At 37.3% G+C, this 26,022-nt stretch overlaps 1 protein-coding gene across 1 annotated transcript in view; it reads left to right on the top strand.

Annotated features, from left to right (window-relative positions):
- Window positions 1-25,320, top strand: part of LOC124554841 (ephrin-B1) — a 555,113-nt gene extending 529,793 nt beyond the window's left edge. The window contains exons 3-6 of the mRNA XM_047128503.1: window positions 5,181-5,349; window positions 7,530-7,640; window positions 12,923-13,093; window positions 18,067-25,320. Coding sequence (XP_046984459.1) covers window positions 5,181-5,349; window positions 7,530-7,640; window positions 12,923-13,093; window positions 18,067-18,200 — 585 coding nt within the window. The 3' untranslated portion in view covers window positions 18,201-25,320. The remainder of the gene's footprint in view (window positions 1-5,180; window positions 5,350-7,529; window positions 7,641-12,922; window positions 13,094-18,066) is intronic.
- Window positions 25,321-26,022: the final 702 nt, after the last annotated feature.

Below are 26,022 nucleotides of genomic sequence, written 5' to 3'. Positions count from 1 at the left end.
TTTGGAAATCGCAGATACCTGTCGTCATCATTATAAAATGCTATCGATATTCTGGTATATCGATATTTTTAGCGCTGCCGTGATCACACATTATAGGAGTGAGTAGATTGTGGTCACTGGCGCCGGCCGGAGTGGCCGAGCGGTTCTAGGCTCAGAAGCACTATACATCAGTAGTGTAACACGAAATACTCAGATGGGAAATTGACACTCACTCCGATGTTGGACAAGACATTCTCATCCTCATGTTGATGTGGCGTGGTGAGGGGAGGGAAATACGACCACTGGTAGAGATGGCGGTGACTCACCAGGTGTGGGGACCTTTCAAAGCGGCATAACATCGAGAAAGAAAAAGAAAGTATTTTAAAAAAGAAGAATAAACAGGATTGCGGTGGTACGGTCCCTTCTGAACGCCGAAGACGCCCCGAATCTTCGGAGGTTGCCGCCGAAACGCTCGGCAACGCACGACGAATGGCCGCAGAGACTAGGTCGCGCAGAGAGGACGGAACCGATGGAAGAGACGCGAGTAGTGTGTCAGGAGACGAGGAAGGTAATGTTTGTGAGCACCTAGCCGGCTGCGACTGTTATTTATTGGTGGCGCGGCGGCAGGACGTGAGTGTTTACTGGATACAGTGCCAGGGAGCAGACCACTGTTTATAAACACGACACGCGTTGCTTACCGCGCGCGCAGTCCGCGAGGAGTCCACAGCCATTCTGTACAGCTGGCCCGCTCGCGGCTTTGATCACTGCTGCCGAGGCGGCGGCGCCGACCTCCATTGTCGCCCGAAAGCAGGCCTACAACGAGGATACTGACTATCTTCGTAAATACGTAATTGCATCAAAAAAATTTCATTGTTAGTACGTTATCCTGGACACGGGTGTTCATACACGGTCCAGTCACATCAATGTGACCATCGCCTACGTTCGACATCAACGTGCAGTAACCACTTACAGACGGCAGCACTAGCAGTGTAGGGTATATAAAGCGTGTCGGGGGGAAACGGAAAACAGTGCTGTCGTTTTCGTAACGGCTAAGTTTGTAAACTGTTCGCGTGCCGCCGTGGTTAAATCATATTGTTGTTGTTGTTGTTGTGGTCTTCAGTCCTGAGACTGGTTTGATGCAGCTCTCCATGCTACTCTATCCTGTGCAAGCTTCTTCATCTCCCAGTACCTACTGCAACCTACATCCTTCTGAATCTGCTTGGTGTATTCATCTGTTGGTCTCCCTCTACGATTTTTACCCTCTACACTGCCCTCCAATACTAAATTGGCGATCCCTTGATGCCTCAGAACATGTCCTACCAACCGATCCCTTCTTCCAGTCAAGTTGTGCCACAAACTTCTCTTCTCCCCAATCCTATTCAACACCTCCTCATTAGTTATGTAATCTACCCATCTAATCTTCAGCATTCTTCTGTAGCACCACATTTCGAAAGCTTCTATTTTCTTCTTGTCTAAACTATTTATCGTCCATGTTTCACTTCCATACATGGCTACACGCCATACAAATACATTCAGAAACGACTTCCTAACACTTAAATCAATACTTGATGTTTACAAATTTCTCTTCTTCAGAAACGCTTTCCTTCCCATTGCCAGTCTACATTTTATATCCTCTCTACTTCGACCATCATCAGTTATTTTGCTCTCCAAATAGCAAAACTCCTTTACTACTTTAAGTGTCTCATTTCCTAATCTAATACCCTCAACATCACCCGACTTAATTCGACTAGATTCCATGATCCTCGTTTTGCTATTGTTGTTGATCATCTTATATCCTCCCTTCAAGACACTGTCCATTCCGTTCAACTGCTCTTCCAAGTCCTTTGCTGTCTCTGACAGAATTACAATGTCATCGGCGAACCTCAAAGTTTTTATTTCTTCTCCATGGATTTTAATACCTATTCCGAATTTTTCTTTTGTTTCCTTCACTGCTTGCTCAATATACAGATTGAATAACATCGGGGAGAGGCTACAACCCTGTCTCACTCCCTTCCCAACCACTGCTTCCCTTTCATGTCCCTCAACTCTTGTAACTGCCATTTGGTTTCTATACAAATTGTAAATAGCCTTTCGCTCCCTATATTTTACCCCTGCCACCTTCAGAATTTGAAAGAGAGTATTCCAGTCAGCATTGTCAAAAGCTTTCTCTAAGTCTACAAATGCTAGAAACGTAGGTTTGCCTTTCCTTAATCTAGCTTCTAAGATAAGCCGTAGGGTCAGTATTGCCTCACGTGTTCCAATATTTCTACGGAATCCAAACTGGTCTTCCCCAAGGTAGATGACAAAATGGCACGATGCAAAACCGGTCCGAGCCAACTGTGGTGCACCATGGGCCATAGATGTCAGGGGCAAACGACGGCTGCGGAGATAGACGAGCAGCTGTTGAGCAACTGACCGTACAGACGAACCAAGGGGCTACCAACAGTGTCTCAACGACCGGTCAGCGAACGTTGCTGCATATGGGCCTCTGCATCAGGCGCCGGGTCCGTGATGATTCTGTTCATGGGCGATGAAGGATGGAATTTGGACACCAGTACCGCAACTGGACGTCCACTGAGGCGGACAGGTGGCCTTTTCAGATGGACCTAATTTTATACTCCATCGGACGATGGTCTTTGGCGCGTACGGCGTGGAACGTCTGAAGCAAATACCTTGCAACAATCGTCGGGAGGATCCAGGCCGATAGGCATTCCCTATGTGATCTCGTCATTCTGAAAGGGACAATGGATCGACACAAGTACGCATGTATCCTTGGGAACCATGCCCACCCCTACATGCAGTTTGTTTTTCCTCTGCACGATGTGATCTACCAGCAGGACAATGCAACCTGTCACACAGCTCGCATTGTACCTGTGTGGTTCGAAGAGCAACAGTATGAGTTTACCGTACTCCCCTGGCTACCAGACTCACTGGATTTAAACGTAATCGAAAGTCTGTGGGACCACCTCGATCGGGCTGTTCGCGCCATGGATGCTCAGGTGAGAAACCTAGTAAAAATTGAACTTTTCATGATTTTGAGCCTTTCCGGAGTCCCTTAAGACATTTGCACGCAATTGGGAAAGTTAAAAATCTGGTACCGCATGCTCTAAGCCAAAATCACAAAAATCAGAGGGTGGCCGTACGTGCGTCTCTGCTTGCTCATCATCAATTCTCTCGTGAACAACAGCGACCATTCCTATCTTGTAACGTTACCGATGACGAGAAATTGTGTCTTTATGCTAAGATAAGGAAAATAAATGAATGATTGACCCTAAACAAAGCAGTAGATCCCCGTAACAAAGACCACCGCGAATCCACTGGCGGAACGGCGACGGTGTGTTGTACTACGAATGGTTTCTCCGAGGTGTAAGACATCACTGCTAACATTTATTGACAATAACCGAGACGTCTATACAAGAACAACGACCAGGAAAATTGCGCGAAGTGAGGTTGCTCGACGAATACACCCGCCCGCATTCTGATAGAGCTAGACTGACGAAAAACACTATGCGGATGTTGCACCCTCAGATTGTCACCTTTTCCGCTCTACATCGAACAACCTTCAAGGAATTTCCTTTCCGGATGTAAATGCGCACTGAACATAGCTGGATGAGATCTTCGCCTCAAAAACACGTGATTTCGACAGTCACGGAATCGAAAAATTACTCCAACGTTGTCAGACTGTTTCAATAGCGAACGAGAATACATGATTAATGACTAATGTATCTGTTATGTGAATCTGTTATGCTTATTAAACGTATGGAAAAACGCTGCGAACTTATGCACCAGCCAAATAGTTTATAAAATGGCGTAGCAAGGAGAAATATACAGTACCGTGTCCTTGTTATCATCAGAGGGGTTTTGGGAACCCCATGTTGTTGTACTGAAGCACATGCAAGACATTTTTGGGTGTAAAATCCTTTTCATAGAATGTTTGCTATCAATTGTGGAAACTAACTACAATCAACTTGAATGAGCAATGAAGACCCATATTGAGATATGCCATCTTGATTACCCTGTTGACTCGCATTTTTATTTATGAATCTTTATATACATTTTTTTCTTCTATTTGTGAAAAGATTGTTGTTTCTATGCCTGCCCATCTCCAATCATAATCTCATTTCTAAACCTTTCAGTGGATCACTTGTTGCTATTAGAGATAATGTGTGTATATGTAATCATTTTCTAATTTACATCTTCTGATATATGGTTTTTGTGTTGATTGTGAACTTATGGTCCTAATACAGAGGGTGGACAAAACATGGAAACACCAAAAACACAACACATTATGATGCCTAATACAGTGTTTCACTGTTGGCAGCTATCAGTCTGCATCACAGGTTTGGGACAGCGTAAGACAGTCATAAACTTGGCCAGAAGTTGGAAATACGATGTAATGAGTATCATTGAACCAGATGACTTTGTTTCTTTGCTCTGTATTCTACACTTTATGTCTTCAGTTTTCCTGATACAGGCATTTGCTTCACCGACGTGTGCGTTTGCAATTCCAGCTTGCCCTGCAGTTCACAGCTTATGGTGCCCCCTTCATGTTTTTTTTGTGCTAACAGTTTGCAAGTGTGACAATCAGTTCTGCAGTGACTTTTGCAGCTGTTGTCCTCTTATTTTTTGTCACAATCCTCTTCGATCATTGTCTATTACAATCCCTCGACACACACTTTCATCTTTGCTGTGGCTTAACGGATGACATTTTTCCACTTTCCCTTTATACATTGCCTCTTGAAACACCAATAACTTTGTTTTTTTGGTGGCAGAAGCACTTACCATAAGAGCACCAACAATTTGCGTATGTTCAAATTCACACAGCATAATGCACTCACAACTACACAGAACACTGTTCATGGTCAAATACAACAGCGCCATCTGCAGACTTGGCAAGCATCTGCATTTATGTTCAAACATGCGTTTCTCATGTTACTTTCATATTTTGTCCAACCAGTGTACTATACCATGCAGATGCTTATATTTCTTCACTTTGCAACTAAAGCACATATTTTTCACTCTGTTATGAATATTATGTTTTACTTGTATATGTTGTTGTCTGCTTTCAATAAATGATTTTATAATATTGTTGGTGTTCCCACTTATTGCTTAGTAATGTAATGTCTGTAATAGAAACCAGACATTCAACTCTAGAAAATGTTTGGAATTGTAAGAAATCTCATATTAATTTGTTGTTCCAGGTGTCAAAAGAAGAATATGATACATGTCGGATAACAAATCCAAATCCTCGTATCATAGCCATCTGTGATAAACCATACAAATTAATGTACTTCACCATAACATTTCGGTCGTTTACTCCTCAACCTGGAGGTCTTGAGTTCCAGCCAGGACAGGACTACTACTTCATCTGTACGTATATATGTGAAGCAAAGACCATGTTTGGTGTTCTTGTTCAGTATGAACCAACTTTTATGAAATATTTGTGTTTGAACATACATTTGACTGGAGAAATTATTCTTGTTATCCTTAGGTTTTATTCAGTAGTTCCATGCAAGTGCTTTGATACTAGGTTTATTAGAACTAGCATGAATTTAGAACAAATATTTATTATTCACCACAACTGCAGTATAACAACACAAGGTCCCATCAGTGATTTCTGGATATTTATATTTGCAAGATTGTCTTTAGCCATCAATATTTGCAAGTGAATCACTACAAGCATTTGCTTTTGTAAAATTAGTAGGCATCCTCTGCTTAGTTATATGATTTAATAGTTGGTTTTGTAACACCTGAATGCAGTTATATTCATTTAATGATTTACATGATTGTTATTGATGGGAGTAGACACTGTGGAATTTGAGAAGTGGAAAATAATCAGTAAAAATAAATAAAAGAAAGGGAAAAATTGCACCCGAGGTTGCCAGGATTATTAGTGTGCGTATGAATCTAACAAAATTATGCAATGACTCCCAGTATATGGATGCAGGTGCCACATTGTTGATGCTTTTCCAAGAACCTATTTTTTTGCAAAACTTATTCCTCACATTTTGCAAGAACTGTGAAATTATATGCCCATTTCATGAAATTTCTCTCTCTGCACTGCATGATAGCTTTTTTTATGTACCAGCTTCTAATTAAAGCCAGTCCATTTGGTATGTATTGTAAGGAGCATTTTTCTTGTTTATGCACACAGCTTCACTGAGAATTCAGGAGTGTTTGCAGAATTCTAGAAATAAAAGAAAGGGAGGTTTCGAGTCAGCTATTTTGTCAGTATAGAGATCATTAGAGACTAACCACAAACTCACATAAAACTAAGGAGAAGTTGGGATAATGAATTAAAATTCTGGGTGAAGAAATAAAGATTTTAATGTTTACCAGTGACATTGTCATTCTGTCAGACATGGCAAAGGATTTAATAGATCAGTTTAAAGAAATGGATAGTGTCTTGAAAAGAGATGATATGAACATCAGTAGAAGTGAAACAAGTGTAACGGAGTGTAATTAAATGGTCTGGGAATGGAATGTAACATTCTGTTGACATTGAGCTCATTAGAAACGCAGCACTAACTTAGCTAGTCAAAGAAGGAGATAACCATCTGTGATCAGTTTAAGGAAAAATTTCTGAATTTTTTTCATATTTGAATATTTGTCTGCAGTTTTGATTATGATGATCAGTTATCACCTGACTTTTGACATTATAAGCTCAAAGGTGTTCTATAGAATAAACAAATACAAACAGTACCATACATTCAAAGTCTGGATTCTTAATTGCTAAGTGTGACACAGTTGTGCAAAGGATTAAAATTAAAATTCCATTAATGCACGAAAGAGTCAGATTATAAGTGCTCTTCCTGCTTTTTTTATGCTGTCAGATTTCTAAAATTAAGCACAACAGGAACTACGTTTTTATCAACTACGATGTGAAATACAGTAATACTTATAGGATAGTTAATAGTTTATCTTTGGGTGCGTTCAGAGCTTTTACAATGTGGCAATAGCATCATTCGCTTCTTTTATCACATAAGTCCTGTTTTCTGTAGAACTACTTTTATGCAAGATACAGCAATTTTCCACAAGAATTTAGAGGCTAACAAACAATTTCACAAGAGAAAGAAAGATAAATCATGAAGGTTTCAGGATGCAAACACGAAACACTGTTCTTATTTCTCAGTTTTGTACAGTGACATAGACTAGTGGGCTATAAGCATTAATGACTGGTACCATGAAATATAGATCAAATTTATGATGCATTTAGAAGCCTTGACTCCACTCTTAGTATTTCTAAACTGTGTACATGATTTGCACAATGATATTATTTCAGACACAACAATATGAATCTGTTCTCGTGTAAACCTGGTTTTTTTTTTTTTTTTTTTTTTTCCCCCCTACTATCTCATAGTGATTAATAGCAACTACTCTTTGTAGATATCTCCCACCAGAAAATTAATTTCATGTAGTTGCACCGAGTTGCTCATTACCAGGCTTATGTGTATATGCAAATATTTATAAATGGATGGATGTTTCTAGAATAAAAGTTGCATCCTCTTTTTGTGAATGTTTGTTCTCATGTGTTACTTTACTGTCAACAGCAACCTCATCTAAGGATGACTTGCACCGCCGCATTGGTGGTCGCTGCTCATCACACAACATGAAAGTTGTGTTCAAGGTCTGCTGCCGTCCCCAGGACCACAGCAATCAGAGTGAGTATTTGAAGTAGGGTGTAAAAATTTACTGTTTCTGTGAGTAATAATTTAATTGTGGGAAATCATATGATGAAAGACGACAAAGAGAGAGCAAGGAGTGGGAGAACAAAAAGTCAAAGTAATGTAAGTTGTGACAAAAAGTTATGCGGGGGGCCTGCAACCATAATATAATTTGTGAGAACTTTTTATAGCTCTGTAATGGGTCATTTAAAAAGCAACAGATCTCTTCTTGTTAAATCATTATATTTCATGTGTTTCAAATACATCCCATCCTCAGAACGTCTTCCAAATGAAATACAAACGTCATGAGAGCATAAGCGTAACATACTCTAGGTGTTAAGAGTAAAAATATTAGAAGAAATGTGCAAGTTTGTAAATGATTTAATGCTTATGTACTATATTTTAAATTTGTTGGTGCAGCGGCACTCATTGTCAATTGTAAATGCATATACTGCCTACAAATTTCACATATTTCATTGTTTTTTAAAAAAATACTTTGTTAATACAGTTGACACCATACACCAATAAAGATGCTTCTCCCATTGCCTGATACCCCGTCCCTCTGCCCATTCAGGTTTGGGTGAATTTAATTCAGAGCATATGGTGATTCTGACTTTGATTTTGCATTTGACACTGCTATGTGTTTTTTGCCTCTGACTTGTAAGTATTGCATTTGATTTGTAACTGCCACAGTATGCACCCCCCTCCTCCCCCTCTGCCCTCGCCTCCTTTCCCTCACTCCCCTTTCATCTGTTTCCCACAAGCCCCAGTAACTCATGTGAGTCATTGATCTTTTCCATTTATACACTTTCAATTGATTGTTGCACACTTGGTTCAAAAATGAATGGAGAAATGTTGACACACAGAAGTTAGCGAAAATATGTGTACCTATAAAAAGATTGATGCATAAAGCATGCAATACAACTTCTTCCTTCATGCCTTAGCAAAAACCGAGCGAGGTGGCGCAGTGGTTAGACACTGGACTCGCATTCGGGAGGACGATGGTTCAATCCTGCGTCCGGCCATCCTGATTTAGGTTTTCCGTGATTTCCCTAAATCGCTCCAGGCAAATGCCGGGATGGTTCCTTTCAAAGGGCACGGCCGACTTCCTTCCCCGTCCTTCCCTAATCCGATGAGACCGATGACCTCGCTGTCTGGTCTCCTTCCCCAAAAACAACCAACCAACCTTAGCAAAACACCTTGCCAAGAACATGAGAAAATTTTGGTCCTAGGGTCAAAGGCTTCTATCCAGTTGCTCGTTGAGCAGACAGCAGAATGAAAGCTGAAGTTTAAATCTTGTGTTTAAGAAATCATTTATGCAGGAGGATCGTCCATACATACCACTGCACCACTGGAGGTATAGTAAAAGGCATCTGTGGCACAGAGAATGATCTTAATGAGTTGAAAACAAGTGCCAAGTCAGATGGAATACCAGTTCAATTTTGACCTCTTAATTAACTTACATTTATTGCGTATCTTCCACCCAGTGCAAAGTCCCAGTTGAATGGAGAAAAGCACAGGTGATTCCTGTATATAAGAATGGTAAAAGAATGGACCCGCAAAATTACAGACCAATATCCTTAACATTGGTTTGCTGCAGAATTCTTGAACATGTTCTGAGTTTTTGAATGTAATAAATTTCCTTGTCCACAAATCAGCAGTGGTTTAGAAAGCATCATTCATGCAACACTCAGTTTGTCCTTTTCTCACATGATATCCTTCAAACAGTGGATGAAGGGGAACAGGTGGATTCCATATTCCTAGATTTCTTGAAAATATTTGATGTGGTTCCCTCCTGCAGACAGAGGTCGGAGCATAGGAAGTAGGTTCCCAGATATGTGAGTGACTTGAAGACTATTTAAGTAATAGAACCCAGAACATTATCCTCAGTGGTGAATGTTCACCAGAGACAAGGTTATCATCAGGAGTGCCCCAGGGAAGTGTGATAGGACTGATATTGTTCTCTGTACACATAAATGGTCTGATGGATAGGGTGAGCAGCAGTCTGGGACTATTTTCTGGTGACACTAATATACAAGAAAGTATTTTCATTGAGTGACTGTAGAAGGATGCAGGTTGACTGATACAGAATTTCTGTGTGGTGTGATGAATGATAGCCTCCTCTGAAAATAGAAAAATATAAGTTAATACAGTAAGAGAACCTGTCTTTCAACATTTAATGCAGTATTAATGATGTGCTGCTTGACACAGCCACGTCAATTCAATCTCTCGGTGTAATGTTCCAAAGCTATATGAAATGGAATGAGCATATAAGGACAGTGGCAGGGAAGTTGAATGAAAGACTTCAGTTTATTGGGAAAATTTTAGAAAAGTGTAGCTCATCAGTGAAGGAGATCATGTGTAAACACAAATGTGTTGCTCGAGTGCTTGGCATCCCCATCAGGTCGGAGTAAAGGAAGACATCAAAGCAATTCAAAGAGAGCCTGCTAGATTCGTTACTAGTAGGACTGATTGATACACATGTACAGTATTACAGAAATTCTCCAGGAACTCAAAAGAGAATCCCTGGAGGGAAGAAACTGTATTTTTTGTGAAACACTATTGAAAAAATTCAGAGAACAGGCATATGCGGTTGACTGCAGAATGATTTTACTGTCACCAACATACAGTTTGTGTGAGGACAACAAAGACAAGACAAGATTAGGTAAATTAGGACTCATTTGGAGGCATATATGCAGTTGTTTTCCATTCACTCCTTTCCCTTCACTCTTTTCCCTTCACTCAATTTGTGCGTGGTACAGGAAAGAAACTGACTATAGTCTGATCCATAAACGATGGCAGTCTGCGCAGGTCGAGGCACTGATGGGGAAATTGTGCCATTGCTGGTTCCAAGTGACGGTTGCAGTGTGCACATACAGGTGCTTTGCACTTGAAAAAAGTGTATATCCTGTAAATTATGTCTCTCACTTGTTTATGTAGAATTTTTCGCTTACACCCATCATCAGCCATGATACCTCACAACAAATGGAATAAAAATTCACTAAATAACTTGCTGTTATGCTATTCAATGCTCTCACTGGTGACTGAATGCTCAATGGCTGTTTGAGAATGCATGATAGCAGGTGCACAGAACAAGCCTAAACTCAGTCAGCATTGTTCATAACTCCAGTCACTTGCAGAGTATGTATGTAGATGTAGACTTATTGCTTTTAAGTTTTGCCTTATAAGAGTTCTGCTCATGTTATCTCTACATTTTTCTAATACTATTTTGTTATTAACTTGTCGATTTATTCTTTTTGTAAGCTCTTAATGCCAATACAACTATGCTACCTAGTGGTATATTTTGGTAGCTACGTTCTGTAACAGCGGCTCACCATCAGTTGAGCACCGAGGTTGAGAATTTACTCATGAGATGATCTTCTATGTATTAAGGCATTTTGTTTGATATGATTGCTTTATTGTGAAGTTTTCTTTTTTTCTTGTATTTTTGCTCTTAATGTCTACTGTGTGTTATGCTACTGCTCTCACAACTTTTATATTTCGTTTCACAGATATTCTGAGGATATGTTTTTTTTAACAAGGCTTCTGTTATTTTCAAGTGATCCGTTACAGCAGTGTATAAGAACTGCCCACAAAAATTTTAAGTAATTTCATGATGATAATTCCTTATCCAAACATGGATGGAAAATATCTTTCATTTAATCCAGTGTCCTAAAATTAGCTGTAGTAAAGGCGGACACCAGCGTAAGAATAACTGAAAAAATGCAATTAATCTATGGGGGACATAGCTCACAGAACCTTTGTTTGACTGATTCTTAAGTATCCATCTTTTTACGACCATACAGGTGAGATTAACAGAGGTTCATGTAATAAGCATAAAATTATATTGAGATGTTTATCCAATTCCAGTAGCAGATAGAAGGTATTGTGCATTATGAAGAGTTCTCCTCTTAAAAAGCTTGAGTGCCTACAAACCTCGTATTACTTTTTCCCACAATTACAGATGATAAAAATGAGAAAGTTTGAGACCATATAGTATTTTTCCCATTACAAGCCACATTTTCTGTCAGTACATATTATGTGTCTTTAATGCAGTGGTTTCCACAGCCTTCTGCATCTTCATATCATTGATCATTTGTCCACCTGTAGATGTAGCTTCCCATTCAAGGGGTGAGAGGGTGCCCTGAAATACTATCTGCTCATCTGTCCTCTTTGGACAATGCTGTTGGCAGAATGATGGTGACTCCTTATACCAGAAATCTTCAGCCTCCATAGCAGATGATTTTTGTTCGAAATGTAAACAGTGACTGGGATCCAATCCTGGATACAGATTGGTTAAACTAGTAGTGAGCCACTATACCTAGACCACAGTTAAACAGCATAAATAAGAGAATCAAAGTATTTGAGGTCCGGCGTTACCCGCCAATGCTGAAAATGAAGTGTACTGATAAGAGGAGGTTCTCCGTAGAATCAATGAGGAAAGGAATATATGGAAAAAACTAACTAGAAGAAGAGAGAGGATGATAGGACTTGTATTAAGACATCCAGGAATAACTTCCATGGTACTAGAGAAGCTGTAGAGAGCGAAAATTGTAGGGGCAGACAGAGATTAGAATATATAAAACATATATTTCAGGACAGTTGTATAAGTGCTATCTTGATATGAAAAGATTGGCAGGATATTGTGATGGGCTGCATGAAACTTGCCAAAATACTGATGAGCAAGGAGAGCAGAGTTTTACATACAGGGTGTATGTGCAATGACAGTGGCACATGAAGTACCCTCCACAACACACCATAAGGTGACTTGGATAGTATGGATATAGGTGTAAAGGTTTCATAACATTTGTTTCTAATCATAATTTTTGTTATGTAAACAAGCTAATGAGTAGTTTTGGAATTCTTTAATTGTTATTGGTGTGCTGGTAGCACATACAGTGTGATGAATATTTTCCACCAGAGCTTAAAAGTTAATTGAGATAATTTATCTATTGTGCAACATAAGACTTGTGGAAGTAGGGTACTAAGCCGTACTAGTACCACTACGAAGCAATGTATGACATGATTATTCATGAATTGTTTTATTCCATAGAGTGAATTTACAGAGCTTAGACACTGTTACAATGTCGAGAATGTGCTGCTAGTCCCTGCTTTTTCTGCCCCCAAGGAACCTCTCTCTGTTGTGTCAAGAGGGGTTTTGATCTCTTGAAGCTCTCAATGTTCCCATAGCCTACTTACAGATATTTGTTCTTTAGTATTCAAAAACTGATTTTTTTCTGATGGAGCCATTGTATTAATTTGGACTAATTATTTTTCAGCCATCCCAAACAAGCAGGCCAGTACAACAGTAAGCTCAACCGCAGCTACAACTGTTGTGACAACTACTCCCAGCTCAACCACTTTGTCTGCTTCAACCTCACAGAAGCCCACATCTTTCAAGGACTTAGATGCATCTACACACAATACAAAGTCTACTCCAAAGAAGACAAGTAAGTAAAAAATAGCAAAAATATGCTAAAATCTCATATTATTACTTTATACATGGTTTATTTATGTATTTTTTAATTTACTGCTTATTAGCCTGATCAGATTAGGGCCTCATGGCCGTGTGTTGCAGCTGACCAAGAAAAACATGTACCGAACAAATGTTACATAACAACCAAAATATTAATAATAATAATAATTGGTAATTATGATAATAATAGAGGTCATTAAGAATGATATTAATTAGTTTAGCACATTGGAAGCCATCATTACTATTATCAGAAGTGGAAGGGATAATGAAACAGGAGAAGACTGAAATGTGGCTGTTTCGAAAGAACATAATTCCAGTAGAGAACTCCGGCGACAAGAGGTGGGAAAAGTGATGAGGAAGGGAGGGTTGACAAGAGTGAGCTGTAGACAAATGTATGCAAGTTTGAAAGGATTTTAATTTCTCTGGTATTTTGAGGAAGAGTGTTCCACAGTTGGGTTCCTGATACAGAAAATGCTTTAGAAAACATGGCACTGGTATGTAGTGCTACAGAGAGGATTTTATTTTGCTGAGAACAAATATTTCTACCGTGCTGTTCATATAGTAGTGTAAAGGTTGAAGATAAGTAAGATGATACAGCAAATACAGGATATGATAATCTCTAAGTTTGTCGGCACCTAGCCGTGATAATTGTTCATAGGCGAGTGTGATATGGTTGAAATAGCTTACATGATGAAAGTATTGCACACAAGCATTCATCCCCCGTTCCAGCAGGCAGGAACTGTCAAATGAAAGTCCGTGGAGTGTAGGATCACCATAATCAAGAATGGTGAGTGTTAGTGACTCTGTGAGTTTCTTTTTAAGCTCAAGAGCAAATACTCTCATATTTTTCTGTCTTATTTTTCTGTCATGAATGAAGTGATGCTGACACCTTCTTACAAATTGCAGTTGTGTAAGTGCTGGTCCAGAATTATCCTAAGTTCTTTGCAGAAGTGGAAAAGGTTATTTCTGTGCCATTTAGTGTTAAAGGTGGAAGGGTTGTCTGAACTGAACACACGATTAACTTATAATGAGATAAGTAATTGGCCCTGTACTGATCCTTGTGGACTCTTGGTACTAAATTCCTCCATTGTGGCCTATATATCTCAATCGTTACACACTGTTGGCGAGACATAAGGTATGAGTGGAACCATTGTGCAACACTTGAAGCAAAATTTTGACTTTCAAGTTTAGCAAGCAGAATATCAAAGTCGACAATGTCAAAAGCTTTTAAGAAGTTCAAAAAGGACTTAATAATTGCCTGTTGTTTGTCCATAGCTTGTTTCATTCCATCATTCACTTATAAGAGCAGTCATCATGCTATGTTTTTGCTCGAAACCAGACTGGTATTCACTTTAAAAGTTATACAGTGTTAAATAGTTAGTAAGTTGTTTGTGAACTATGTATTCTAAATCCTTGGACAATCCTGGTAGAATGCAGGTGGGCCTATAGTTGGAAGAGTGTTTGGCGGATTCCTTTTTGGGTAATGATGAATTTGGGGGGAAAAAACTCATCATATAAGTGGGTAAATACAGAATAATGTAACAGGAAACTATAAGAACAACAGATTATGCTTGAACAGGAATAAAAAGTAATAATGTAAATGGAAACAGTAAGAACAAACAGAGAAACATTGTAACTAGGATTATGTTATTAATGAATAAATGATAATTTGACAGTAAATTAATAAGCAGGATCAAAACCCTGTGGGAATAATGAAATTATAGTGAAATTTAAACTGTTTTAGTATTGGAAGTATGAAACTGAAATATAAGTTTATAACCAGTAGTACAAGTAACCCTAAACTAACAAATGGTAATAACAGAAGCTGTTTCAAGAAAAATACTACAAAATAAAATGTTTCTGTATGAAAGAAGTTCATTTTGAGCTCACAAAGCATACACTTGTAAGGTCTGTGTTGTTGCTCACTTATTTCTTAGCTGCAGTTGTCTTCACAATTATCCTGCCATCCCAGGTCCACCCATTCAGCACTACACTGTTCAATATTTTCACCCTTTCAGATGTAAGTTCCTCTCCTATAGTCAGTCCTCACTTGGCTAGTTTCTTTTTTGTCGTAAAGACTTCAGAATGTTTCTGATAGGACATGAATTTCACTATGATAGGCCTGAGTTTTGCTGAGTTTCCCAACCTGTGACCCAATGTGTGGCTCCTATCAACATCAAATTCTGAAAAGTGTATGCCTAATTTTTCACAGACAGCTTTGAGGAATATGTGATCTGTATTTTACCCAGGTTCTTCTGGTACACTGAAGGCCCTGAGATCGTTGTGTCTCTCATTTGATTTCGCAATTATCTGTTTTTCAAGCACATACACTTTCTAATTAGCATTGGTAAGGGCCTTCAGTAGGGCACTAACCTCGCCTGCATCAAGTTGTGTGGTGCTCTGTAGGGCACTAATCTCGGTCACATCAAGTTGTGTGAAATTCTGGATTTTCTTGAGCACTGTGGTGGAGGTGGAGTCAGTGATGGCTCACACGACCAGGTTGGGTATACTGGCAAGCTGCAGTTTGGCCATTACTTGAGAGCAGATGAGCTAGCCGATGTCTGCTAGGATGCGGGTCGAAGTGGATGCTTCTGCCAGGGTTGCCTAGACTTCTGTACTGGTGACGTCGCTTGTGGTGGAATCGCTGCACACTCCTTGTCATCTGACCTTTATTTTCATGATACATGTGTGAAAGTGCAAACGAATAAAGAGTAGCATGGTTAGAAACCCTCAACACATCATTTACAGAGATTATTCACAAAAGTGTGACTGCTATGGAACACCTTCAAACTTTAAGTAAACTGGTGAGCTGTAAGGAGCACTATTCAAGAGAGAGGTGCAGCTACATAGTGCTGCCTGGACAGACAATGCAATTCACCAGCCAAACAGCAATCCCAGCATTGTCTGTCCAACCAGACATTGTAGGTGCACAACCTTCCTTGCAGTCTGCTGTCACACTTAGAAGAATCCTTCACACACCAGGAATTTAAGGATGCAGCACATAGATAGGATTTGTGAAACAATGTTGGGAAAAACAGAACCTCTTACAATAGCTCTGCTGATATGTGAATCTCTTGAGTACACTGTTTCCTTTATTACTGTTGGGTCCTACGGCAAGGAAGTATAGCTGTTAATGGTGGATGCAGTTTATATTGTTTGTATACCTTTTTTCTTGTGTATAAAGTCAATTGTTTGAGGTTTATTTGTATATTATAATCCACTGCATATTGCATTGTGTCTTGTCTCTCTCTATCCTTTTTCGTTATATTGTTGCTTTTCCAATCTGGAGTTTCCATTGTTTGTCTCAATATCAACCATACAATTTTTATTTTGTCATTCCTAAGTGGGTGAATATTTCTCTATTCATTTATCAAATCCCAGGAGAGTAATATTCATTTTTTAAGATAATGTTGTAAGTGTCTTTGGGTGCACATAAACTACCATTGCCATAGACTGAATATGAAGGTTACTGACTGAGATTTACTAACTGATAACTTGCATTTCACACTAATGGTCATCCACAACGTGCAGCTTGTCAGAAAACCAACAACTGCAACAATAATAAGTGTGCAAGGGTGATGATACTAATGTTTTAGACATGTGGCTTACATCATAAGAGACAAGACAGAGCTTCCAAACAACAGAGAACTCTCAGATTACCAGGTTTTGGTCAAGTCTTTTGAGTCTATTAGGCAAAATATTTTGCTCGTATTATTTGCCATCCCTTAGATTGTGCAAATGTACGACATCTCATACACCATGTGCAATCAACCTGGAAAACCTGAGAGACCACAATAGAGAGAACTGAATTCAGAAAATTCACACTAATGAGCCCCTTTGAAGAATATGGTGCCCCCCCCCCCCCAAACACACACACACACACACACACACACACACACACACACTGTCTGTACAATTGCTGCAGTGTGAGTCTCAGCTTCAGTTTAAATTTTTATATTGTTACGTTCAACTCAAATTTGTCCAGAAGATTTTGATGTGATCGCTTAACAGAAATATTTTTCCTTTAGTGTTTGGTGAAGATAGTGACATCATTTCTGCATGAGGTCCACACATTTCTTTTGCACCTGCTTGAAATTTTTCATTTTAAAGGATGACTTTCCTGAATACCATCTACAACAGAGGGGTAGCTGTTTCCCAACAAACTACCCATTCTCTGCCTTTCAGTCACTCACATGACTTCAGAAAATCCCAGTTTCACACACTAAGTCAGATTGTAATAGCCACTTGCAGACTCCATTTTCTTCCTCTGTTTACACCAAACCACTCTACAGTTTCTACAAAATAACTGAAGTAAGGTACAGTATTGGAGATATTTGGAAACAATCCACAGTATTTTAGCATATGGAATTGGTTTGGCATTACTACTTCCCATTGTGAAGCACATCAACTGATTGATGTCAGTTGTTGCTATAGTTTCATTGCTCACTACCAAGTGATAACTACTATCAAAATATGACTGTTATAGTTGGTTCTAATTATAAGAAAATTCAAGACATCTGGTGTTTCTGAATGAATACAGCTTTTGTTCATGTATTAGCAGTCTTCAAGTAAATACTAGTTTCTACATTCTGAGTTTCTTCAAAGAGGAATTTTGAAATATCACACAGATTCCCTCACCATAGAAGCTGGAGTGTCTGATAAAACATCGCTCCATGAGTAATGTATTATTCATAAAAATAAGTATAGTTGTCTGTGCAGTTACCTTAGAGGTAAAATTAGTTATTGTTTTGCACTTCAACTTTCATCCAAAGTATCTAAATTTATCAGCTATGATAAGAAATCACCACATATCTTAGAAGCAAATTTTCACTCAAACAAATGATTTTTTTAGTGTCACAATATAAACCATTAAAAACATAAATACACTCAAATATACACTCTGTTACATATATGTAATCCATTTTTCTTGTTTTTTTCATGTTGCAGAGGATTACAATGATCATGAGAATGAAATCTTGAAGAATGAAGAGCTAACACTGAACAATGCTGCAAATAGTCACGGTGTGATGATTATTGTGAGTGGACTGCTTCCAGTCGTGGTTCGTCTAGTTGGGCGGTGAGGAGGCCTCAACATTCAACAGACTCCTTGTAATATAAGTGTACATTATTTATATGTGCCATTTGTGGCTTTTGACTGAATGAGGAAAGAACAATTTCAATCTGGCACTGCTGTGTCTCTCACTCTCTCTTTATTCTTTGTCCCATCCCCTATTCCTGCTTCCTGTTCCCAGGCCTTTCAACAGACATTCCAGATCAAAGAACTGGCACCAAGCACAGAATTTCCTTTTCCTGGAATAATGTATGTACAGCCATTATAATGAATGAGAGAGTAAGTACTTGTTTTTTCCTTGTGTTAAATAGCATTCATCTGTCTATATGTATGTGGATGTGAGTGAAGCTGGAATCTTCATTTAGATTTGAATGGTATCTCATATGTTTTAATAAGCTTGAGCAGACCAATCATACAAACTTGTGTGTGACATTTATAATATGTGGTATAGTGATTGTGTAACCACTAACAGGGAAGTGAGAAAAACTTTAATAGTGTAAATTTTATTAGCCTTTGTTCCCATAGCTGCAGCTTGCAGGAAGAAATACATTCACTTTGGTTCCACTGTAGTATTTATAACAGTTTAATTTTATTTCTTGAACTGAACAGGTGTAACTGTGAATGAAAATCTCATTGTTAGATGCTTTTGCAGTTATAGTTGGAACTGATACTGTAGAATCTGGAAGCATAAATTATGAAGAATGTAACTAACATATTCCTTATTTATGAGGTCACCATTGCTTAGTGGTGTAAAAGATGTTGTGTTTTAGAAATGAACATTTCTGTGTGAAAGTGCAGCTACTTGAAGAAGAATGCATGTTTAATGATGACATTGAATTTGTGCAGTTACATGAATGTGCACATTCACTCATGAGACAAGATGCATGTTGACTTTTTGAGAAGTATGTTGTGATAGTAACTAGTGAGTAGGTATATACTATTATAAAATGCCATTGTAAACAAAGTACTATTTCTTATAGTTGCCTTGTTACAGTGTATGAAATATTTTCTAGTACACAAATTATAGAGGGATGGTATTCACATAAAACCATAGTAAAATATCTGTAAATTACAATTTGGCAGTCAATTTTGGAAGCTTCTCACTTTAGTGAATTGTTTGCTGTATGTTGCTGCATCCGCTGATATATTACAAGTGGTGCTTAGTCATAAACTGTCTTAGCTATTGTTCACCAAAGCGTTTGTTTACATTTACCTTGGTGCTCAGTCATTTCAAGCATATGACCTGGGCACAGAAATAAGGCTGTGATATTTAGATACTGTGGTAGAAAATGGTTATCAAATCAAATTTTTCATTGAAACATTCCTAAGTGGGTCCGATTGTGAGGTAAATAAACCTTTAACCCTGCCATAATTTTACTGTTGGATTTGTGCCTTAAAATATCTGAGCTCTACCCGTGTTTCTGAATTTCATATGCTACATATATTGCCCAGGCCAAATGCTTTACAATACAGTGCAGCATTAGACATTGATCAAAATCAAAAAGGAAAGAACTGTGAAAAACCCACTCCCTTCAGTTTCAATATGATTGGGTGTAATGTAAATATTAAACATTTGTGATGTTGCTCTTAATATTTTATTGCTTGTCAATTTATTTCTTATGTCCTGCTAGTGTGATTATGTAGTGCTCCATTACTTTTTCCTTCTTTCTCTTTTCTTTCTTTTTTATACTTTTACTTGGAGAGAGTTTAAGAAAAATGACAATACAGGAAAGAGAAGCATATAATTTCTGGTGAAAACACTGATTTTTGTAATGTCAGTGTCCATACGTATTGTTGTTCTCAGCTAGCAACATGATACTGCAGACATTACCATGGAAAAGTCATCAAGAGACATGAAAGCTGAGAATCTAAATTAAATTCTATTGTAGTTGAAAACAACCATTAGTTGTGCTTTGTAATTACATGTATATACGGTATATAAGTATTTAAGTGCCATAAATGGACGTGTTTGCTGTACATTTTCCTCCTTTCACATGAAACATTATTTCAGTGAAAATATGTTATTCAAAATGTATAGTCTTATATCAGAGTAAGTGACTAAAATATCTACCTGTATGGTTTTGTCAACAGAAAATAATGTAGATCAAACTCCTGGAGCACAGCTACAGCACTCTTGGCAGCTGAGGTACTTATTTTACAAATTAAAAGCGAAAGAATAAAGTTAAGCTGATGAGATACTAATTCAACCTAGATATGTCAGAGTCAACATATGAGAACCTTATATCCATTACTACTATTCTTGCCATCCAGCAATGTGGGCAAACCAAGGAGCATGTTTTCTTGTCTTGACCCACTATCACTAGTGCACAAAATAATTGGTAACCTTTATAACGTATTGTGCATTCAGTGCCTTTGAAATTAAAGTATCGAGGAGATGCGGTTATTGGCCAGCATTGTCACAATACAATGTTTCAAGCAAAAGATGGGCCAGGAAAGTACTGAGTAATTATATGAAATGCTTTGTGTACTTATATTTTAAGATTTAAGCTAATTGAGCTCAAAGTCCTAAGATTTTCTTTGTATTACTGACCCATCTTTTGTTTGATGAACTTGGCCATATCTTGCCTACGTGTTTTGTGAATATATTGCTCATGTCATGTCAAGACAGTCTATATGCAATGGAATTGATGTCGAGACATTCATAAGTCAAGCTCTGTCTGTCTTAGACTTCAGTAATATAGCTGAAAATGTACTTTTTGATTTTTACATCATTAACATAATTCTGACACTTCATCAAAACTGACCTGTTTGAACTATGTACTTAGACAAATATCTTTTAAGTGTATAGATATAATTCACCATTTCTTGCTTTTCGAATTCCAACTGCGCATCTGCCAGTAACTAATGGAAGGAACTGTCATGGAGTCTAAAAGCATCTGCTGTTTATTTTTTCTGTTCTGTTATACAGACTTTTCACTTCTGGTCTTGGTTTTATCCTCTTGAGTTCATTTGCATAATTGCCAAAATACTGTCGCTGCATGCCTTCACAGATGTATAAATATTACACTGACACTACAGGATATGTCCAATATTTCAAGTCTTGTCTTGATCTATTAAATACTGAAAAGCTCCAAAGTAATTCATTATTTCACTAGTCATTCATTCCATGTTGTGCTCTGCTGAGCTTTTCATTCATGTTAATGAACAGTATTCACCATGTACTTAAAAGCTACTAACTTCATCATCTTTCCGAAACAAGTATTGTATGAAAATGATTGCCTTGTACTCTAAGTTGCAGAGCCATATTCTCTGCAATAACAAGAGACGGCGGCAAAACTGGTTTCTTTTTCAGGATATGTATTAATGAAAATTTCAGTATTTCAGGATGTAAGTTGTTAATGAATGTGTTGCAAGAAAGGTATAGTGACATGTATTGTGTACTGCCATTCAAACCAAATAATTATACACCTATGACTAGTAGGGTTTTTTTTAATGACATACACAGAATTCTGGTTTTAAAATTGTAATGCCTATGACTCTTTTTTTTAATTTACCAGAGTACCTGTACATTCCAAAATACTTCAATAACATCCAGAAACATAAGCTCATCTGTTTGATAAGTATCATAAAATATTAAATAGTTTTGTATTTAAATTATTACTTTTATAGATTAAATATGTGAAGCAGTGTCATTTTTAGAAGTACTGCACTATTAATAATTCAGTGATAACAGTTTTTTAAAATGTTATAATTTTGCATTGGTTCTAATTTATGGATTTGTAATTGTTTCGGAAATTCATAGACTAAAACTTAGATCATTACACAGATATTAGTTTACAAAATTGCAGATATTTATTCTACATCTCCAATGGTTTCTTGGATATGAGAATGAAGATTAAACATATTTTTGTAAGTCTCCTTAAAAATTTTCTTAATCTAGAATCAGAGTGATTCCTCTGTATATATATTGTGAATAAATCAAAACAAGCTTATTTACATAACTGATATAAGTTCAACAGACTATGAGCATAGTGCTCAAATCAAAATTACAGTGTTGCAGTTTTTGTTTAATGTGTGATACTCTACTAAAAGTCGTAGTATTTGGTTCATTGCTGCTGTTAGCTGTCTACATGTGTGCAGAGAAGCATGCACATATATGGGTGTGCACAGAAAATCTGCACGTGCATACTCACTTCACCCATAATCACATGCGCACACACACATAGACTCACCTAACTGGGATGTGGGGAAAGGCGATTGAGCCAAAGTATGTTGAACAATTGCATAATTGGGCCTACTTTCTGTCTCTCTTTCCCTCTCTGTCTGTTTCAGTGTGTGTGCATGTGTGTGTGTGTGTGTGTGTGTGTGTGTGTGTGTGTGTGTGTGTGTTTGTGAGTGAGAGAGAATATTTTTGTTTCTTTGTGTATATTGGTGGTATAGCATGTGTGAGCATGTACATTGATGTATATGTTAGTGCTTCTGCACTTGTGTGAGTGTGAAATAAATGTGTATTATGTAGAAAATAGAAATAGACTTTAACCTATTCTAAATCCTCTCATCAGCAAAGCCTATTTATTGAACAAAACTTTACCAGTGTTTACATGCTCATGACTCAACAACTTGTCTTGAAGCTGTTATTGATGAAAACCAATACCATTACAGGAATTTCATTTATGTATTTTTACATAGCCCTTTCTGCATTCCAGAACATTTTCCTGTTTGAACTGAAACTGCCGCAGGGTACAGCAGCAGTTAAGTTCATTTGAAGGTAAATGACAGTCCAGCATACCAAAAACTTGACAATATTTTGATCAGTGTAGAGCTGGTGTACACTTTTAAAGTTTAGTTCTGCTCAAATACTGAGTTATTTCCCCCAGACAGCAGTTTTAAAGATATTACATGCACAGTAGATTATCAAGTTGGTGTCTGTAAATGAAACACAGCTGTATTATCTTTATGTCTTTGTTGTGTGATGATCTTGTGTCATATAGATTTCTGGCATGTGTAACAGGGTTACTGATATGCATATTTTCAGCCTTTTTCATATACTTTGTTATAAAACGCTTATTTATGTTTACTTAAGCACTGGATTTTTTTGAGAACTATGTTTCATTGGTAGCACTATTTTCAGAATATGACATTTTTGTGAGACGTAAAATTTATTATTTTATGAAATCATGTGCTAGTTGTGTCAGTGCAATTCTGCAGACCATAAATTGATAGCTTCAGTTACTTTTTCAGTGATTTAAAACAGTGTTATACTATTGAAATCAGTGTAATAATATGGCAGTTGTGCATCTGGCCTGATACACATATTTTCATAGGATAAGCATACATTTAATTCTATTGGTAATCATCTCTTCATTGCTTATTTTAGAATGCCCAAGAGTAAAATTTCAATTACTGTGTGGTTCCTGCTCAAGCACTCAGTTTGTAACAGCGTTACACATTGGAACAAATAATTATCTTTTTAAAGTTCTTGCTATTGTTAGGACCTTCCTTTATTCTGTGCACTTTCCTATGTTTCTGTTGTACAGAAATTACAAATGAGTATAACATATTATGTATTTTTATAAATAAGCAAGCTTACAATAACAAATAGGTTCTTATTCATGGCCTAAACAGGAGACATTTTCTTCAGTTAATTTTGATATGGTTTATCAGTGCTTCTGATCCAAGTTGCTGACAACATTGTCTGAATATAAAACATTTTCCTTCACCTGCACAGTATATCTAGAAATAACAACAGTGGATGAACTGGGTTCTCTCCTTCCCTAAGTGCAGATTTAACAGTGTGTATTAGAAATTATTTTCATTTGTAAGTGATGTACATTGCAACTCTGTTGTTTACATTAACACATACCATTCAGAATTTTTAACCCAATTAGCTTCCATGCATAATGAATTATCCACTGCACATAATTGAATAATGGAACATATTTATTTTTGTTAATGTAACAGAGAGTTTTGACAATGATTTACTGTACAAATGCAATGAGTAAATATTATTTGCACTTGACATGAACAGATAGGTTTATAAAATGTTCCGCTACTGCTGTCACGTTCTGATGTGTATACAAAAGTGTATATGAGAGTTTAGACATTTTCATGTGCGAATAACCTCTCCGGACCTGGATTCAATCCTGGATAGGAGTAGGGATTTTTCCTCATTCCAGTCCTCCAATAAGCCCACAGGGTCACGTAGCCTGCTATCAAATGAGAACCAGTAATCTTTCCATCTCGTAGTGCCATGGAGAAGAAAGGTTGCAGTGTGCCTGCAATCAGACCAATAGCCCAGTCATGGGCTTGAGCCACAGATTTTACTTCACTTTTTAAATAAACATTCCCACAAGGAAGAATACTCTTTCTAAGGTCTGTTTCTTCTCTGTATACAAATCAACTGTTTTATTATTATTTTTATTATTTTAAGGAATTCAGTTTCCACATGGTTCTAACCAAGAGGTTTGTACTTTTCTGGCCTAATTTTTTACTAATTCAGTGCAGCACATATGGAGGTGATGAGGGAATTGTTTTGTATTTTGTAATCTCATGTTGAACATGAAATACAATAAACCTGCTATCACTATCATTATGCATGAAAGGACTGTTTCATTTTTTGCTATCTTCCAAGACCTAGTACAAGCCATTTATAAATTACTACATTCATAGAGTTTTACTATTATATTTAGCCACTGCTGTTCTCAGAATAAATGCACTGTCAATTACATGTATGTTTCCAATAGAAATGTTTTTTTTTTTTTAATACACATAATAAACAGTGAGGATTTGAGGAAATTCATTGTGATCAATTACTTTGGTCATCCTTTATTACACACAGAAAATTTAGGTCTGCAATTATTGTGCTGATGTCAACTAGTTGTTGTAAATCAGCTGTTCAAAAAGGTTAATTATTTCATCTGTCTGTTTAATGTTTATAGAGATATATATAATGTATTTCCTTACAAAAGTACTCATCAGACTGTATACATAAAAAAATACAGTGATCTGATATATGTGTGCAGAAGTGTAGTGGATTTGTCAAATGGTACAGTGGATGTTTTTCCTGTTATTTATATTCAGCACCTTTGTCACTATACACCATAATCCATGATGGGAAATATTTTATAACTGACTTTTGTACAGAATAAAATATAATTATTGTAACGTGAGTCAGAATTGATTTTTAATTTTTCTCTCTCCTTACTAATCCCTCACAGAGCTGACATTGTTTCATCCTGCAATGGCTTAAACATTAAAATATGTTAAAGAAGCTGTATATAAATCAGAAAAGACTCTCTCTACATGTCACTTGTATCAACATTATAAGAATACTTCTGCAACTCTATTTTAATAGATAACAAAGTAGTAAAATATGAACTTCTGGTATGGTTTTGACAATAAATATGACTAAATTATAAAAATTTCTAAAGTATTCAATTCAGGTAAGGCTTCATACTTTTAATTTGCTGTAATATACCACACAGAGGGGGAGAGGGGGTGGGGTGAAGAAAAATAATAATGATGATGCCAACTGACTTTCATTTTAAGTTCTAAGGACATAACAAGTAATATATTTCTCATGGCCATTACAGTATTTAACTTATGGAGGAGGCATTACACTACTTTCCAATACAATGAAAGCAAAATACTTTTCCTTCCCTGTGCAGTATGAGGAATAATTGTGGTTAGATGGTTAAAAGTCAGCATTTTAAGCAGGTGAGTTGTTATTGTTGAATCACGATGCAGTGACGATTGACTCATACACCGAGTTGTCATGCTGACACAGAATAGTACAGATTCCAAACTGTATGAAATTTGGCTATTGCCCAAACCATTTTAATTGTGCCACCGGCCCAAAGTTTTGATCTAAG

This window comes from Schistocerca americana, chromosome X, assembly GCF_021461395.2.
Source record: "Schistocerca americana isolate TAMUIC-IGC-003095 chromosome X, iqSchAmer2.1, whole genome shotgun sequence".
Taxonomy (NCBI): Eukaryota; Metazoa; Arthropoda; class Insecta; order Orthoptera; family Acrididae; genus Schistocerca; species Schistocerca americana.
This window is presented reverse-complemented; position numbering and strand designations above follow the sequence as displayed.